Raw genomic sequence first — 17,910 nt, forward strand, 5'->3', positions numbered from 1 at the left:
GATTAATCCTCAAGGCGGAGATATTATTTTGTGCATACTTTGGCCATCCAACATTTTTCTGTGTTCAAGTTCTCGTTTCTCCTTCAGAGCTGTTGGTTGAAAACTTCTCCTCCGCTCCTAAGGAGTTGCCTGCTTTCATTGACCCTGAACACGCCAGCAAAGACAGGCCGTCTATCCCGTGATATAGCTCATAGTATAAGATAGTCCATAGTTCATAACGATTAGAGGAATATTGCGGCAACATGGTTCAGTTATGAAGCTCCGTATCTTAGGGTTAGGGTTAACCTTAACCCTAACTAGTTAGTAAATGATAGAACTCATATTTTTCACGTGATATAAATTCGCCGCCTGACAGTCTGAGTACGGAGTACTCCCTGTTTGATGTCCAACCCTCATGTTTATATTTTGCCTGTGAACTCAGCTGTTTCTTTATCACTAGCATCGGCCACGAAAAGAGAGAGTAGATATTTCGGTCTGCTTAAGATCAGCACCTCCAGGATGCAGGGCTTCAGTAAGCACTTTATTTCCTTTCGCATTCCGTTCCGGACAATCTTCGATCTAGTTCCTAACTCAGTTATCTAGATATGGGACGGTTCGTTCACTTTACTCCTATCCAGGGCATCAACCACATCTGTCTCTGGGCTAATACATATCCAGCTATGTCCCCCCGGACCAAGAAGGTCTCACAACTGGCAACAAGCTTGCCAACAAGCACCCCCTAGGCGCCCGCGCCCGACACTTGCATACCACTGGCGAACTTACAGTCCGTTTCGAAATGCCCTTTGCCGTCTGGTGTTCCACATGCAAGCCCGCCGATAGCGTTCTAATCGGGCAGGGCGTGCGTTTCAACGCACTGAAAAAGCGCGTGGGGAACTACTACTCAACGCCAATCTACAGCTTCCGCATGAAGCATACGGTTTGCGGTGGCTGGATAGAGATCCGCACTGACCCGAAAAACACCGCGTATGTAGTCACAGAGGGTGGGCGAAGGAAGGATACGGGCGAGTTGGACAAAGGTGGCTACGAGGAGGACGGAGAAATTACGTTACGGATACCCCATGATGTTGGCTCGGGTAACTCTACGGAGAAGGATGCGTTTTCGAAACTCGAGGGGAAAGTGGCGGATCAGAAACGGGTTATGACGGAGAAGGCGCGCATGGAGGAATTGATGAAACGGCAGGAGCGTGATTGGGAGGATCCATATGAACAGTCACGTAGACTGCGGAGGGTGTTTCGGGCAGAAAGGAAACGGAGGGAGGCTGCGCAAGGAGTTACAAAGGCGCTGCAGGATAGGATGAGTTTGGGGATTGAGTTGTTGGAGGAGTCTGAGGGGGATCGGTTGAGGGCAAAAATGGTGGATTTTGCCCCTGCAGGCGATAATGCCGTGGGTGGAGCGATTGTTCGCCATGCGATTTCGAAGCCACTATTTGAGACCAAGTCGCTTCCGCTCACCCCTCCGGATAGAGGACGGGCAAAAAAGGAAAAGCGGCCAAAGAAACCAGACGCTATTGTAGCAGAGCGGAAGTCGCTGTTACAGAAAGAGTTAAGTGGAAATACGAAGGCGGCTATTGACCCTTTTTTGCTGGATGACAATTCAGATTGGACCCCTGGGGTTAAGCGGCGGAAGATGCTCGAATCTACCGCTGGGGTGTCCTCCGGGAATAGACCGCAACAAGAACAGAAACACGACGGCTCCGATGATAAGGATTATCATACTAGCAATATTCCGAACATAGTAAATGTAATTAGGCCACCGCAGTTAACGGCTACGGGTGCAGATGAAGAAGCCTCCAACCCCCGACGAGTAGCATCGGCCACACCCCTGGTAGGATATGAGTGGTCAGATGATTCCGAATAACTAGAATATGCTCGATCCCTTTCTTTTCTCATACTTTGGTATATGTATTTTCTTATTGTTTATTTTCCTTCAACTCATGAGATACCCCCAGTATTTTTGACTTTGGCAAATGTATATTTAGATCAACGAATCATGAATTTCATACTTATCAAGTTAGGAAACGCCTTGGATTATTACCAATCTACTTCACATCGTTATCGTACATGAAACCATTCGTCAGTCATTTACTCATAACTAAGCTCGTCAATACTCCACAGAATATAATAAAAGCGAATCTCGTCGTACGACTCCGCAGACTTCTCGCAAGGACATGACATACGGTCGCCAGAATTTAACCTGCAGTACAGCTCATTATTGACCAGCAGCAGGTTCTTTTGCCCAAGGAGCCCTTGTTGGAATGTTTGGGCCTGGCCCTCCTCCTGTTCCCGCCCAAGGAGCTCTAGTTGGTAGGTTTGGATCAGGTGATGAGAATTTTCCAGCAGTGTCTCCATCTCGATTGCTGCTCCACGGCGCTGCGGTTGTAGCTGTTGGGGGGACACGCGGGGGTCTAGCTCTAGGCTGCACCGGGGCGGAGGGTGCGGACATGCCAGGGATAGAAGTGACGCCCGTGTCAGCTGCGGGCTTCGCCCAAGGAGCCTTTGTTCCATGGAGTTCTTCAACTGTGGGCTTAACGGAACCTGGAGAGGTCGTTTCGCCCGATCTTTCTGGTCTGCTGGAGAGATGAACGGACGGAGCAACTGCCACAGCCGTGGGGTCATGTTCCCAGCGAAAAAGGGAACCGAAGGGGAAATGTTGGACGACGGGGAATTTGGAAAGGACCTCAGCATTATACATTTTGATCATGCCCTAATCCCCAGTCAGCAGCGTTGGATTGATATGTTATTGCTGAAAGAACGAAGATATAGTGGAGATGTCATACCTTGTTTATTTTTCCCCAGCCATCTCTAATCCCTGAAATGTCGTAAAGCATAGGACTGTGCTCCCAAAATGGACCCCTTTTAACATCGTATATAAATCCAATAGCTGAGAAATACATATTATTCCTACGCTCCTTCTCCACGATATTCGCTTTTGCAACGGTAGCTGGTTCCGGCGCGGTCTGCAATGAGCCCTCAGTAGGAGTATGATCTGACTCTGATATTGGAGGACAGAATTGTGCAGATCCAAGGATATAAGGCAGAAAAGAATGGTCATCAAGACCCCAGACACCATGTGATCCAGCAGGTTCGAGGGTATATGTCATTATGAGGCGCCGAATCAACTCAAAATAACTGAACGGCCAGTCGTAGTCAGTTTAATTTGCCGAGAAGTAATTTAGAAAACGCATTCGTTTGTACCGGAGAGTGACATACGGTTCAATGACACCTAAAACAATCCCCCTCTCCTCCACTCCAGCCCCAGCCTTCGGGAACCCGTTGAGCTTCCATAGACAACCCAAAAAGGCCACAAAGCTCAGCTCGTGCCCTGTTCCGTAATCTAGCCTCTGTTGGCTCCCAAAGCTCCCCATGAAATAAGCTATAAGCTCCTCCTTCGCAGATAACGAATCGAGGCCCTGGGCCCCTTGCTGCAGAACTTCAGGCTGTAAACATTCATCCATCAGCTCCGGCGCTCGCCGTTCCACTTCCTCGCACCATCTACGAAAGCTAACATTTCCAAAACGTCTCGGACCTGTGTCCGGAGGTACTTCATCGATTATCGAATCTATCTTCGAAAGTAATGACTGCAGACGCCGGACGGGCTCTGAGAACTCAACCGCATCGCAGTTGAGGGGCCAGGTTTGCACACGTTGGGAACCATCTTTCTCCGTGATTTTCGAAGGGACCATGGCGCGGTTAAGTTGTAGGATGAAAGTCACGATATCCCTATAGCCAAGGGAGGTAAGGAATATGGAGACATCGCTACCCTCATTTATCTTCTTGGAGGGAAGCTCGAAGGTATGTGGCTGTGAGGGGTCGAGGTGTTGGAGGTAAGGGGTGGAGAATGATGCCTCAGCGGCCATCGCAAGAGCATTGGCTACACGCACGGTTCTCTGTTCCCTTATTTTCCAGGTCGTTGGCGTCCCGGAGTAAGGTAATTAATTGAAGTATAGGAGTGGTGTATTTCGATGCACTGTTGAAGGAGAATTATTGTGAAGGGAGTTCCAAGCCTTGGTGGGGGTTAGTTAACTACGTTAGCTTCTAGTTGACCCTTAGTCAACATGTTCCAGTAACTAGTTATGAGAGAATTATCTTCCTTAGAATTCTTATATCGCCTCACAATATAAAAGTACTATATCTATCGATATAATAAAGCCGAATAGTTATACGTATCTAAAAATAAATATATATAAAAATTTATTACCCCTCACATTTGTGACCTTCCCATTAAGACATTCTATCTACGTATTAATATCCCACGTGCACAAGGGTTGTTCTATGGATGTCAACTATTTTTCTCAGGCCAGTATGTAACTTCCATCAGCAATAAAGGGAGATTGTTGTCGGGCTTAGGTCTTAGGAAGGAGACAATGGTAGTGGTTGTGTGACATTCCTTGAGCATCTGGTAGAAGCAACTAGCTGCTATTTTCTTCAAGGTCCGATTCTAGGGTCTTCGAAAACCCTAGAAGCCTCCATCCAGCTCCCGAGAGTGCAATTATTGGACAAAAAAAGAAGGCATCATGTGCAATAAAGGGCAAGGTGTTAGAAAGGCACAGAAAGATACAGAGGGAACCAGGGAAGAATACAAAATGAAAGTAAGAGAATGCTTATATTTGTTAGTTGACTGGAATACCAACCCCCTAACATGAGGTGGGGGACATGACTTCCAGCCCATTGCAATACTAATTGCAAAGGATACGAGAAGCCGTGAGTATACATTATTCCCAACCAGCATGCAGCGGATTTCGCACCTGCCTGTTAACTTCGCCCAGTTAAGGAGGTATCCACCTCAAATAGTAGATAGCGAAGTGAAGAAATGATAATAGTGGCGTGTCATGTATCAGAGTCGTACCCGGTTTCTGAACTTTCTTCTGAACTTGAAGATTATCTTGATTTTCATACGCGCACAAACCAGCTTCATCCGCCGGCAGACGGGCCAAGTGTGCACAAGAAGTCGCAAAACTGTGTTGCGTCTTCGCTGCCTTCTTCAGCTCCTTGGCCATGTCTTTCGCGGAAACGCTTGCGCTTGATCTACAGTCAGGATCTCTAGTAATCTCGTCGTAGGGACTACGAAGCTCTCCGCTGCGGATCTCCGGCGCTTGCGACTCCGGGCTAGTTGTAGAGAACCAGTTCCAGATTTTCGTTTAGCATCGTGGGTCACCACATTTACAATTCTAGTTACAGTACTCCGTAGTAATCTGTGTTTCTACTCACAGACTAATTAGCTCGTTCCCCCCTTTCTAATGCCGAAAACTGTTATAGAACCCAAATCACTTGCGTCAAAAACTGCAGCGTGCGCCAGTGCCATAATAGTGACAATTCACGCAGGCACCATTGAGGTATCCTTGAAGAATGGCGCAATGGGGAAACGGTACGCGCCCGCTCATACAAAACTCGCACTCAGGTCGGGCGACCTCGCCGCGACACTGCACAAGGCCAGCCTCGATAGCGGTCTTTCGCTCAGCGTTTAGACGTCAGTCGATGCGAGTTTAAGCCAATCAAACAACCGGCTCCTGGATAAGCTGTTTCATTACAGCTGATGGGTCTGGCCCCATTAATAGCCGGTTAACCGCATCCACATAGGATTAGCATTTCTCCAATCGAACTTCCTGTAGGGTTGGGAGCTGACTAGTGGTGATGGCATTGAAACTGTCAGTGGCAAGTGGCAAGCTATGCGTGCTTTTCAATGTCGACTGCGCTAGATGCGTGTGCTCGGGAATCGAACTGAATGGGCTAGCAACCGGAATGCTGGACAATGTTGCAGCTGGCCCTTCCAACATTTCAAATGGTGCATTGTTTGCCTTCTTAAGACAGCTTCAATCCACTGTCTACCATTTCATGTAGTGATACAATTATGTGGAAACACAGGTGTTCATATTCTTCTAGAATATCGCGTTTCAATGCGATTCAGTTAGCGAATATAGACATTAAAAAACGTAGATGCGAAGGAGCTCAGTGCTGAGAAGGGCGCTAGTCCATAATAGGTAGCCTAGGGCTAACACCAAAGTGCAACCCCCGCTCACGTGCGCCTGACAGGCCCGAGGGCTCCTCCCCCAGATTTCCCCCGATGGGAAAAAGTTAACAGGAAATCCCGGCCTTTTGCTCGTCGCTTAAATAATGTCTCACAGCGATGAAGGCCCGGGACCCCAGCTCTCAGTGGAGCTTTTAAAGTCAATATGGACTACCCAACAAGCCTCTGATTCTGACTTCTCCTCCCATGGTGATGACATCCCCACAAATTTCGATGGCGGCAAACGCAAGCGACAGGACACTGAGTCGTTGCAAGAGTCGCCATCTTCGCCGTTGGGGAGCGATGATAAAGCGGTTATCCCGTTCGAGTCTGTCAATTTGAAACGATTACAACTAGCTAAACGAGTGGCTAGCGAAGCAGTCCGCGACAGTCGGGGTCGAAAGGATATCTATCTTATTCCAAACACACCGAAAGCCCCGCAACGTTTCACGCGAAATCCAAGGCAGAATGCTCTACCGAAAGTCTGGAGTAATGATGATTCAGATAACGAGCTGAGCGAACAGGACAATTTAAGGGGAAAGAATGGGTATTATCGCGCGAGGCCCAATTTCACCCTGCAAGTTAGTAGCGATGAGCAAGTTTTAGCTGGCGGGGAGAGTTATGATGCCTGGTCTGAAAAGGAATCTGAAGATGAATCTGAAGACGAAGAGAAACGGGATGCGGATAACGAAAGCCTACGAGCACATGAAAAGCATGCTGAGAACAAGGAACGCGAACAACCCAAATATGCAGAATCTACCTCAAATCCCAACACTCTGCGGCGTTCATCCAGATTAATGGCGAAAGCTGCGTCTTTGCCCCGGTCATCGAGGCTATCCGGCCCTCGAAGACCAAATCATGCGTTTACATCACCTATTTCTCCTGGGAGAAGGAGAATCTTGACGAGACTAGCGAAGCAAAAATTAAAGGGCGTGGAGGTACCGGCGTCTTCCCCTATATCTCTTTTGCGTCGGGCCCGATATTCAGAGTCAGAAATTGGGAATAGCCGTGATGCCTCTCCAACTGATAAAGATTCAGGGGATGGGAATTCCCAACAAGCCGAAAAACGTACTATTATACCCTCACCCAAAAACCCTGAGAATGGGGTAGAGGAAGAAGCAGACCTCGGTAGCCAGAACGAGAATCAAACCTCTACCAACAATTCATCTGATCATCGCATTCAAATTAGACCCGGAAGCGAAATCAATGAGCCAAATCTCGAGTTACAGAGCGAGCACGACAGCAAACATGGGAGCGTCATTGACGCCTCTGAATTGGAAAATGGATCTCAGTTTGAAGATGAATCTAGAGAAATAGATTTCAAAAATACCCCTCATCAAGATTCCGATCCTGCAAACTTTTGGCCTGCCGCCACTCTTTTCGGCCAACATACCAACTGGTCCGAGCTTCTAGCAGAAACCAAAAAGCTCATACCGGGACTGCTCATCACACAAAAGAATCCTCTTTTGCGTAAACTACTAACAGCCATAACACAAACCAAAGAGCTCTATGCCGAAACTAGGGAAATTAGATTAGCCTACCAAAAGGTTCCGGATCACCTGTACGAAGCAGAAAAATGTAGTTCCCAGAAAGTTGCCGAGCACGTGTCTCTCATTTTATCCAAAGTCCGTCTTGTTTTTGATGAAAACGGTGATCTTGTCACCAATAGCCGTGACTTGGAGAGAAAACGACAAGTCGTTCATGAAATTGTTTCTTTTGGTGTACCTGAACTGGTAGACGTATTGAAATCATGTATCACCGCGCACTATGTCGACCACGAACTTTCTGTTGATGGAATTAAACAGTTGACACAGCTGTTACAGTCACTTTCCCTGCTGTGCGAAAAGATCCAGCCCAAGTTTTTCCGCCCCTACATCAATTTCGGAGACGCGCTCCAGCGCATCAGGGTTGTGACTCGCTTCCTATGGGCAGTTTTCGACAACGAATCAAGCGAGTTACAAGCCAAGCGGCGCTTAGCAAGATTTAACAACATTCAGCAGCAGAGAAGGACCAGACTCAATCGAGATACGCCAAACAGAAAAGGTCATCGACAGGAAATAACCTCCACGACGTCAAACGAAGAGCCCCGGGAACATATTTCTGTTTTATCAATTGATGAAGAGTGGTCGAACGAGGAGTTATCTGAAAGTCCAGACGAGCCTCCCTGGACGACGGCAGAGAGCGAAGCTCTTGTAACTGGTTTAGAAAGATATCAAGGTGACGTGCTATTATTTCGAGATATCAGATCACACAAAGTCACCTACAGCATACTAACCAATATCCACAACAGGCCTCAATAGGTTTACAATGATACTTCGCGACTTCAAAGCAGAGCTGCGTGGTCGAACTATGGAGGACCTGCGCTTAAAGGCGCGAGAGATTCGAGATTCATACGTTGCTGCAATGAAGCTTGATAGCCATATGCTGGACCCTCGACGGTGGGGTTGGCTCTTGGAAATTTAACGCAGCTGGTATTTTTTATCATTTCGGTGCTATGTTGCGAAGACATTTTTCTTTCCATAGCATGTCTGTAATGGGTTTTTTCACGTGTCCATAGCTTCTACCCTTTCGAACTGATGTATGTTGGGTACAAAGGACTCACTGCGACGTATTATTATATTGTGCTGCAATTTAGAGTAGATATATATATCCATATATATATTTACCACGGGCCACGGCTTATAGCACAATCACAGCATTATCACATGGATCAATCAAAACCAAATGAAGCGCTCTAACGAGAGTTGGCTACGCTCACAACAAGCTCGCTTCCATCATATAACTTGTTATCTTCTATGCGTTGTCTCAGCCGCTCAACTAGCAGCGTAGCCAAAGCCACAATCCAGCATCTCCCTCGTTTTTCTCTCGCGCACCTTCCACTATTGCGTGCCCAGATTTCAAATCACTTTAATGCAACCCTCAGGAATGTTCCAGTGTTCATTTACGTCAGTGCTCGAACGCTACGTATGCTTGAAGTATGTGTTGTAGTGCGAGCTACCTCTGATTCCCCACAGACATGGGATCATGGCCAGTTCGCAAATGCCAAATATCGGGAACTTCTTTGTGTTTACTGCTCTCCTCTATGGTTCAGATGCTCCGGTGGGCAGTGGTTTGAGGCGCGATATACATCTTGAATTGGCTGGATGGAAAAAAATATGGTAACTCCCAGTGAACTGCTCGAGGTGGGACGTAGTAAGAGGAGTCGGTTGATGACAAAAAGGGTGTGTGCCAGCGGAAGCACTTTGCTGTAGTTATCAAAGAAAAAACGTATGAGGAGAGGAGTGTGAAGCCAACAAACGACAACCTCCCAGCCATTGAGCTATAGAAAAATATCTCCGGCACTCTTTATAGAATGAATGTTTCGAAGCTGAATCAGTTTGTTTGCGAGTCAATACTGAGAGGCTGTTTACTATCAAATATTCATTAAAACGCTCATTTCTATTCTAGAAGTCCAGGGTCTACTCCCTAAAATCCACCATGGCTCACGGACCCAATATCCCTTTGATGAGCTTGGAACTTGGATTGCGACCCAGTCCTGACGGGGCCGGGATTTCTCTGTGCGGACATTAGTATAAGGGATGATGACAAGCTCATTAAAGGTGATCATGAGCTCATCGAGGCATCACAAAAGCAGGGCAGAAATGGGACAAAACTTGTGGAGCATCATAGAGCAGAAAGCATGGAAATCCACATAAATTTGTGGCTGCGGTGACGAACGGAGATACGGAAGACTTTGTGAGTGTGGAGGAGGGTGGAAGCTATGGCCCTATGGGTGTGTAAATATACCTTCATACTTGGGGGCTTGGTTGTTGATGGTAAATATAGTTTACTATACTTCGAACTACCAAAATACATTATCAGGCCAGGTGGGATTTCATCTGCCGAAATCCTGTTTACCAATTACAGCTTTGGGCGGCCGAGCTGAACAGAGCCCCGGCTCAAACCAGCCCCTATCTCAGGTCCTGGATAGCATTGCCGGCGCGCTTGTCGGCAGGCCCGGCTACTGTTAGCCGGGTCGCTTCATCTCAGAACAACTCCCTCAACAGACTATGATATCCTAACCCTTTAACATGTCCTGAGCTTGCCATATTTAACTAGGTGACAGACATTTTTAACAGAAGGCTGAAAGGTGTAGGTGAAAAACTTCATCTCACAACCGCCTAGCCAAGATCCCGGATGAAACATAAAACCGCTTGAATCCAAGGCATCTAAGATGTTCAACCTACATAGTATGTGATCTTACTTATGGGGTAGCGGGGCGGGCTGGTGACAATGGGGGGTGGAGTCACAGAGCCAAGATTAGCGGTGTAACTAGGCGCTTAGAATCAATGCGACAACCTCTCGAAATGAGATGTTACAATATGCCATGCTTTCACTACTCGTCTGCGGCGTGGTAAACGGGGTATCGTAATTGTAGGATTATCGAATATTTGAGAATATATGAGCACACATGCATGAAGGTTGAGTATATCGCAATGGTGAAGCTTCCGCCGCAAACAGCCCTGATCAGCGGACGGGAGATTTTATTTAACCAGCAGCAGGAACAAAAGCAGCCACACAGAGGTGACAAGGCACGAAAATAGCAGATATGATTCCACTGGCGTCATGAACAAGAGTGACATTCCACACATGTCCCTCTCGATCGCATTCTTAACATTCCTCCCTGTCCACCGCCAACGACATGCCAAATCCATGCCCAACGCCTCATCCAACCGCCCAACAACGTGACGGCCACTAATCCATCGTGAACGAATTCTCTGTCTCATAAAAATCACTAATGCAGCCATTTCAGGCATTGCTCATCTCATGCCTGCTCAAACCTCAGACTCTTGCCGCCCCCGCCCTGCCCCATCTCCGCGAAGATCTGGGGCCGTCTGTTGGTGCCACGATCGTCCGTTTTGTTTGATGGAGTTACATACATGCACATCCATACTTCCATACGTACATCTGTACATATAGTTGCTTCTGCGTTGGCCACCGTTGTTGGTTAACAAGCACTAGGGCCAAGTGGGGTGTTGGGTTTGGTTCCGTCATTCGCCATCTTGCCCGTCCTAGTCGGTGTCTTGGGATGGATGAGATGAGTTGCGGCCCAAGGAGTCCAGGTTTGACTCGAATTATCTGATCCGATGACCTCATCTGGGATAAATACCTATTTTATTTTAGCTTTTCGGTTTGGTTCCCCGGTTCGCGTTTCGGTTCGACGTCGCCAGGAACCATGGATGCGTTTTGTTTTGAAGAATAATGGCAGCCTCAGGTACGCGAACTCAGGGGCGGTGGTGGTGGTGGTGGTGATAATTCCTGTCCTCAACATCGGCATCTGGGATATTGGGCATCTTTATCTGGACTGGCTGGATGAGGCTGCCGGCGTGAATCAAGCATAACTAACCCACGACTCACCAGCCGCAGGCTCAGCTTCATCTCAGCCTGTGAGGGGAGTGGTGTTATGATTCAGATGAAACGCTCTTGGCAGATGCTGGAAGGTACTTCATTTGGACAGTAGATCATTGCGAGAGATTCAATTGCCCTGCCTGTAGACAGTATACACACTCCTGTTCGTCCGTATGTCGCTGTCTTGTTGTTCGTTGATAGAGACCTTGTTCAGCGTCAAGAACATCCTCATCCGCCATGTCTAGATTCTCCATCTGCATTTTACATATCTTTCTCTCTTTTCTTTTTCCTTCTGTTCTCTGCGCTTCCCGTGACTGGCGCTGACACTAATCCGAACTTTTGAGTCCAAGCTGCCATCTCTCCCTTTTCTGCTCCACCTCTTTTTTCTCGCTCTTTCTCCTCCCCTTCAACTCCGTCCGCTCTTCTGTTTCCTCTCTTATCCTCTGCTCTCAATTCACCCTCATGCATTGGTTCTGATTGGGAGTCTCACCCCCCCGCACTCCAATAGCCCCAGCCAATCGTCCTCCTCTCGTCCCTTCCTTCGTACCCCAACGAAGCTTGGACCCCCTGATTCTTCTCACCGACGCCCAAGCGTCACTCCAATCCACACAACATGGCATCGACGGAAGAGCCCCTGATGCCGGCTACTGAGCCCTCCTTGCCGGAATCCTCAGTCGATGGGACTGTGGCTACCTCTGCTCCCACTGATGAACCTGAGCAGACTGCGGAAGAACCTGTTGATCAGACTCCCTCGAGCCCTGCACCCGCTAAGAAGACATCCACTACCGTGTCCCCCCGCCAGAAGCCTGGCACCTCTGCTGCTCCCAAACGCCCGGGAACCGCTACCGCTATCGCTACAAAACGTCCAGCTGGCTCTACATCAACAGTTGCGTCGAAGCTAGCCTCTACCACCGCCAGGGGAACTACTGGAAGCACCCTCAATCGACCCCCCACCCGACCCCCTGTGACGTCCACCATCACTCGCAAGCCAGCATCCACAACTACTGCATCTCATAGGCCTCGGGCATCTGTGGGCAGTTCCGCAGATGAAAGAGGCAAATCCATTGCCAGTTCGGGGGATGAGAACAAAAGACATGGCATATCTGCCACGGTGAAGAGAGCTTCCCTCACAAGCTCCACCTCTTCCAGAGCGCCCGCGAAGACTCCTTCGGATCGTAGGTCAACAATTACCCCGTCATCTACCGAAAAGAAACCTGCTTCAAGCCGCCCATCCACTGCCCAAAGCCCTGTAAAGCCACCCACCACTGCCACACGAGCTCCTGCGACGGCTACGTCCAGGTCAGCGGCAACGACCACCGTCCCGCGGACTTCAAAACCTTCTTCCGCGACGGCTACAAAAACCCCTGCCACCACAACGTCAGAGTCCAAGAGACGGATGAGCTCCTTGTCTACAACCAAGAAACCATCTATTGACAGTGGGAAACCCGCAGGGAAAAAACTCATTGCCAAATCTCCTGCATTGCAGGAAAGGATCAAGGAATATGAAGCTCTGCGTGAGCTGCTGCAGGCCGCAATTGCAGCGGAGGAAGCCGGCAATGACGAAAAACGCGATGAGATTCAGGTCGAGGTAGATGGTGATATCGCCCAGCTTAAGGGTAGCTTGGATACCGTCAAGGAAGGAGATGATACCAGCAGCGCCAGCAAGCTTGCTGATATCCAAGTCAGACTTGCAGAGAGCGAAGCGAAAGTTGCAGAACTACAAGCACAGCTAGTTGATGTTCAATTGCAATTATCTGAAGCCAGCAAGTCTACGGAAGGGGAGGCAGATAAAATCTCTGCTGCTACAGAACTAGTTCGTGCTGAGCACGAGGCTAAAGTGGCCAAGCTCACTGAAGTCCACGCAGAGGAGCTCAATGCCCTTCGAACGAAGCTAGACGAATTAGAGTCGCAGAGGTCAGAGACAGAATCTCGATTTACCCAGGAACTTGAGACTGCTAGACAGCTAGCTTCACAGGAAGGTGACTCGAAGACATCTGAATTGCTCGACCAACAAAAGCAGAGCCACACCGCCGCAGTAGCCGCTCTTGAAGCTGAACTTGCTGCACAACGGGATGTGACTGCAGAGCTTACTGCGCAAGTCGATATCTTGAAAGAGGAGCTTGCCACCCGTACTGCTAGCCTAGAAGAAGCTGCAAAGACTGCTTCTGAAAAAGAGAAGGAAGAGCTCGCGAACTTCCAGGCCCAGGTGCTCAGGAAGGAAACAGAATTAAATGGCCGCGACGCGGTGATCAAGAGCCTCAGGGACGAAATACAAGCTCTTCAGGACACTAGGGATCAGGAGTTGGCTGCTGCCAATGAAGCTGCTGCTGTCACTGCACAACTTCAGACTCAACTCGAATCTCTCCAGGTCAAACTAGCGCAGACGGAATCAGAAAATGCGCAGGATGCCACGGAGACTGTGAAAAAACTTGTTGAAAAGGAAGACGAGATTGCAAAGTTGGGCCAGACCATCGAGCAACTCCAGGATGAGATCCGGGAGGCGCAGCAGGCTAAATTTGAAGAGTCTCTCAAACAAGCAGATTTAACCACAGCGCACGAAAAAGCCATGGCTGCCCTTCAAGCAGAGCATGATTCTGTTGTGGCTAGCATGACAGCAGAACATTCGGAAGAGTTTTCTCAAGCGGAGGAAAAATCCAAGTCTGCCATCGACTCACTCCAACATGAGCTTAAGGCGATAACAGAGAAGCACGATGCTGCTCAGGCCGAAGTGGCTAGCTCAAAGGCCCAACTGGAGACTGCGACAAAAAGAGCTGATGAGGCCCATGCTATTGAACTGCAATCCCTACAAGAGAAGCTAGATGCAGCCGAAAAAGCCCTAGTGGACGCCAAACAGCATGCCGAAGCAGCCAGCGCTGCCGAGAGAGAATCCAATTCTGCCAGCCTCCAGGAACTTGAGGGTAAAGTACAGACCTTGGAGGAGGAACTCGCCAAGGGCAGCGCTCGTATCAAGTCCCTCCATGAAGATCTCGAAGCGGAAAGATCCCAGGTTGAGGGGTTGCGTAAGGGCCTTGAGGCTTTCGAAGTAACTACCAAGGACAAGGATGAATATTACGAGACTACAATCTCAAGGCTTGAGGTCGAGGTTAATGAGACTAACGATTCTCTTAAGGACAAGACGGAGCAACTAACTAGTCTCGAGGAAAAACATACGGCCGCGGTCGCAGAACTCACTGCCGCCCACAGCGCAGAGATCGAGGATCTGAAGGCCGAGCTGTCCGGATCGAATGTCTCAGCTCTCAAGAAACTCCAGGATAAATACGACGAAATCGTCGCGTCGAACAGCTCAACCGAAGCCGCGCATGCCACCCAGCTCGAATCCCTGAAAGCAGAGCATGCCGCTGCGCTGCAGGAACTCGAAGCCAAATTAACAAAGGAATTCGAAGACAGCAAGCTCAAGGTGCAAGCGGATGCGGAGGGATCGCATGCGGAGAAACTTGCCGAACTTGAAGCGGGCCAGACCAAGGCGATTGAGGAGTTGCTTGGTGCGCATGAGGAGAAGTTGGCGAGTTTGAGTAGTGAGCATGAAGCTGCCGTGAAGGAGAAGCTGGCTGCGGCTGAGGCGGCACATACTACCGTTGTTGCGGAGTTACAGGAGAAGTTGGAGGCGGCGAAGGAGGCTGCTATTTCTCATACGACAGAAATTGATGAGTTGAAAGCGCAGATTTCTAAGTTGGGTGAGGAGCATACTGCTGAACTTTCAAAGGCTCAGAAGGAAAAAGAAGAGTTGGAGGAATCACTTCAGAATTCCATCTCCAGCTTAAATAAAGAACTCGAGGCAGTTAAGCAAGAATCCTCATCTCTAAAAGAGGAATTCGAGAGCCAGAAGCAGGTGCATACCCAGGCACTGACTGATCTTGAGGCACTGAAAGCCACCGCCAGCGCTTCAGACGAGAAACAGAACACCGTGGAAGCCAAGTTCGCAGCCTTAGAGGAAGACATGAATGCTCTGAGTGAGAAAAATATCATACTTGTCCAACAACTACACGACGCTGAAGCAACCATTTCCAAAAATAATCGACGTATCCGAGAATTGGAGTTCGAGCTCGCGGATTCAAAGATCAAGAAGCCCGAATCTCCAAACCTTTCCAACGGCTCGAACTTGAAGACCTCCAGCGGACTGGACGACAGCAAATGGGCAGTTAAAGAAGAGGACACCACCACGGCGGACAACGAGCAGACGGATACTGCGAAGGTACTGCCAGAAGACGCTGGTCCTACCACTACTGAAGGTGAGGACCTTGGTTCTTCTATTGAGGGAACGGTGGGCGTGCCCCGTTTCATTTCTCTTTGTTCGCTTTTGTCGAGCTTTTTGTTTTTGGATTTTCGACTTCTGCGTGGGCTTATCGTCGTATCTTGGCGTCCTGTTGTTGGGTATTTTTGTTCCGCTTTCTTATTGTTTTTTGTTTAATATTGCGAGCTTGAGTTGTACTTGCAGGTGGTCTTTTAATTATTGGAAACCTTTGCTCATTGATATGCTAACATCCTTTTTCTTTTCTAGATGGCCAGCATTCGGGAACAGCTTCGCCAGCTTGAGGACGTAAATGAGGGCATGTTCGACGAGAACGCTAGGTATGAGACATTATTTCAACTATTTATGAATACTTTCCTTGAGCTCTCTGGCATACCTCAGACCATCATCATGTATCGGGTTTCTTTTCCATTTTTTCGCCCCAGCATTCTTTTACTCTCCTCTCCAGCATCTAATCCGCAGTATAAAAAACACGGTAGAATTGTGGACATGCTCTCCAAAGTTGGCCAGAATCCCACACCACCAACACCAGGCACACCAAACCCATCGAGCAACGACAACAGCAAGCCCAAACCCGTAACCGACGTGCCCAGCGAAGTCGTTGAAGCCGCCTCATAAGCACACGCATTGAACCCAAGAAAAAGGACAATAAAAAGAAACATGTTCCTTCCAAAACTTTATGCGTTTGCCCTTTCGGTTGGGGGTTTCAAACGCTCCGCGCTCGCGCGTGATATGATATCCTTTTTTTCATCTTTCACCTTTTCGTTCCCTCCGCCTCGCCTCGTCTCCCAAAGAGACTGGCTGTTTGCCAGATCAGGCCGGCGGGTAATGCAACGCCAAGGCTTGCATTCCTTAATGATTATGTTTAAAAACCGTGTTATGCGTGTAACGGATGACGGGTGTGAATTGGGTCGTTTTTCCTTGCCCTATTCGATTTGCTTAGGGGAAGGTGTCCTTTTTGAGAGCGAATACATATGTATGGATGAAATTATTTGTCTAAGTATGTGCGCGTGCATGCGTATGTATGTGTGTGGTATCTATTTCATGTTCTAGCGTTCTTTGTTTTTCATACTGTCATTGATATCTCATACCCGGCTTATCCTTATGTCCTTTGATTCACCTCGCCCTTATGCTTTCCAAAAGTGTTCACAGGCGGAGCAATTCCACTTTATTCTCTCCTGCTGACTACCACCCTTGTTTCTGTTTCTTTGTCATGGAGGTACCTGACAGTGAACTCTGTCACTCCTGTTGTTGACATTGAGAATGCGTTTTTATTGTTGAGTTTTTATTGTTTGAGATACCTTCTTGTTTTTTCATATTCCATTTCCTATTTTCCCATCTTATTCTATTATTTCTTTTAAATATCTCAAAACCTCTTTTTATCTCCTTTTCCCCTCATTTTCTGCTGATATTTTACCTTTTAATTATTCGTATCTGATTTTATTCTCAACACCACTGATTTTTATGTCCTCATTTTGGGATGGCCTATATGGGTTTTACTTGTGTCTATGTCGAAAGCGCAAAATTTTAATCCCCCCTGCTTTCCCCTCCGCGCACTTGATACATGAAGCATTGATGTCGTATTTTTCGGAATATTTAAGCCCGGAAGATAGACTTGCTGGAGGGGCTTGATGGTCGCAGATATATGAAATTGGTAAAACACGGCTCTATTCAATTCAAAATCAACTCAATCAGAGGTGGATACCACATTCGTATCGAGAGGCTGACAGCGGCTTTTGTGTAAGATAAAAAACCTATCTATCTATCGTCCACAAGGATGGAGAGAATGCCGGGTTTGTCTGTACTGTTCTATCCATTATTAGAATTATGAGAATATAACTCCTGAATCGCCAACCCATCTTATGACCAACTCTGTATTCCCCAAATAATGCCTCGCTTCTGCAGTCATTTTCTGAAAAATTCTCTCTGCCTTTTCTCCCTTCTGATTTCTCCCCTCGACGGCTTATGTGACAGTAGTTAGATCCTTTTTTGACCACGCACTCATCGTCTCATAGATGCTGGCTCGCTTGGGCCTTAATGAGGTTGACCAACTAGATAACTGAAAGCGCGGCGCTATGACGGCATTTTATTGCTCTAGGGTTGTTGTGGCTGCCAGTGGATATTCTGTTATGCTTTTGCTTTTTTCTCCAAGCTGTCGTTTTTCCTTTCTTTTTTTAAAAACCTCGGTTAGAGGTTGGTTAAAAAGGTGAACGGAAGGAATCAGTTATGTTGTCTCCGTGCTAAGTAT

At 48.0% G+C, this 17,910-nt stretch overlaps 5 protein-coding genes across 5 annotated transcripts; 3 read left to right on the forward strand and 2 right to left on the reverse strand.

The window, feature by feature from the left end:
* Nucleotides 1-584: 584 nt before the first annotated feature.
* HCAG_05770 (conserved hypothetical protein) lies at nt 585-1,858 on the forward strand (the record flags this gene model as incomplete). Its single annotated transcript, XM_001538115.1, has 2 exons — nt 585-592; nt 658-1,858. The coding sequence occupies 2 exons, from the start codon at nt 585-587 to the stop codon at nt 1,856-1,858; spliced, it is 1,209 nt and encodes a 402-aa protein (XP_001538165.1).
* A 351-nt stretch (nt 1,859-2,209) lies between these two features.
* HCAG_05771 (hypothetical protein) lies at nt 2,210-3,857 on the reverse strand (the record flags this gene model as incomplete). Its single annotated transcript, XM_001538116.1, has 4 exons — nt 2,210-2,704; nt 2,778-3,129; nt 3,211-3,437; nt 3,507-3,857. 4 exons carry the CDS (start codon nt 3,855-3,857, stop codon nt 2,210-2,212), a joined length of 1,425 nt encoding a protein of 474 aa, XP_001538166.1.
* Nucleotides 3,858-6,111: 2,254 nt separating this feature from the next.
* On the forward strand, nt 6,112-8,467 carry HCAG_05772 (predicted protein; the record flags this gene model as incomplete). The annotated part of the gene is made up of 2 exons (XM_001538117.1): nt 6,112-8,221; nt 8,295-8,467. 2 exons carry the CDS (start codon nt 6,112-6,114, stop codon nt 8,465-8,467), a joined length of 2,283 nt encoding a protein of 760 aa, XP_001538167.1.
* Nucleotides 8,468-10,808: 2,341 nt separating this feature from the next.
* HCAG_05773 (predicted protein) lies at nt 10,809-11,631 on the reverse strand (the record flags this gene model as incomplete). Its single annotated transcript, XM_001538118.1, has 4 exons — nt 10,809-10,878; nt 10,950-11,153; nt 11,391-11,428; nt 11,548-11,631. The coding sequence occupies 4 exons, from the start codon at nt 11,629-11,631 to the stop codon at nt 10,809-10,811; spliced, it is 396 nt and encodes a 131-aa protein (XP_001538168.1).
* Nucleotides 11,632-12,005: 374 nt separating this feature from the next.
* HCAG_05774 (predicted protein) lies at nt 12,006-16,280 on the forward strand (the record flags this gene model as incomplete). Its single annotated transcript, XM_001538119.1, has 4 exons — nt 12,006-15,642; nt 15,669-15,784; nt 15,912-15,982; nt 16,142-16,280. The coding sequence occupies 4 exons, from the start codon at nt 12,006-12,008 to the stop codon at nt 16,278-16,280; spliced, it is 3,963 nt and encodes a 1,320-aa protein (XP_001538169.1).
* Between the last annotated feature and the right edge of the window lie 1,630 nt (nt 16,281-17,910).

The sequence above is a fragment of the Histoplasma capsulatum genome, genomic scaffold (genome assembly GCF_000149585.1).
Source record: "Histoplasma capsulatum NAm1 scaffold_7 genomic scaffold, whole genome shotgun sequence".
Lineage (NCBI taxonomy): Eukaryota > Fungi > Ascomycota > Eurotiomycetes > Onygenales > Ajellomycetaceae > Histoplasma > Histoplasma mississippiense.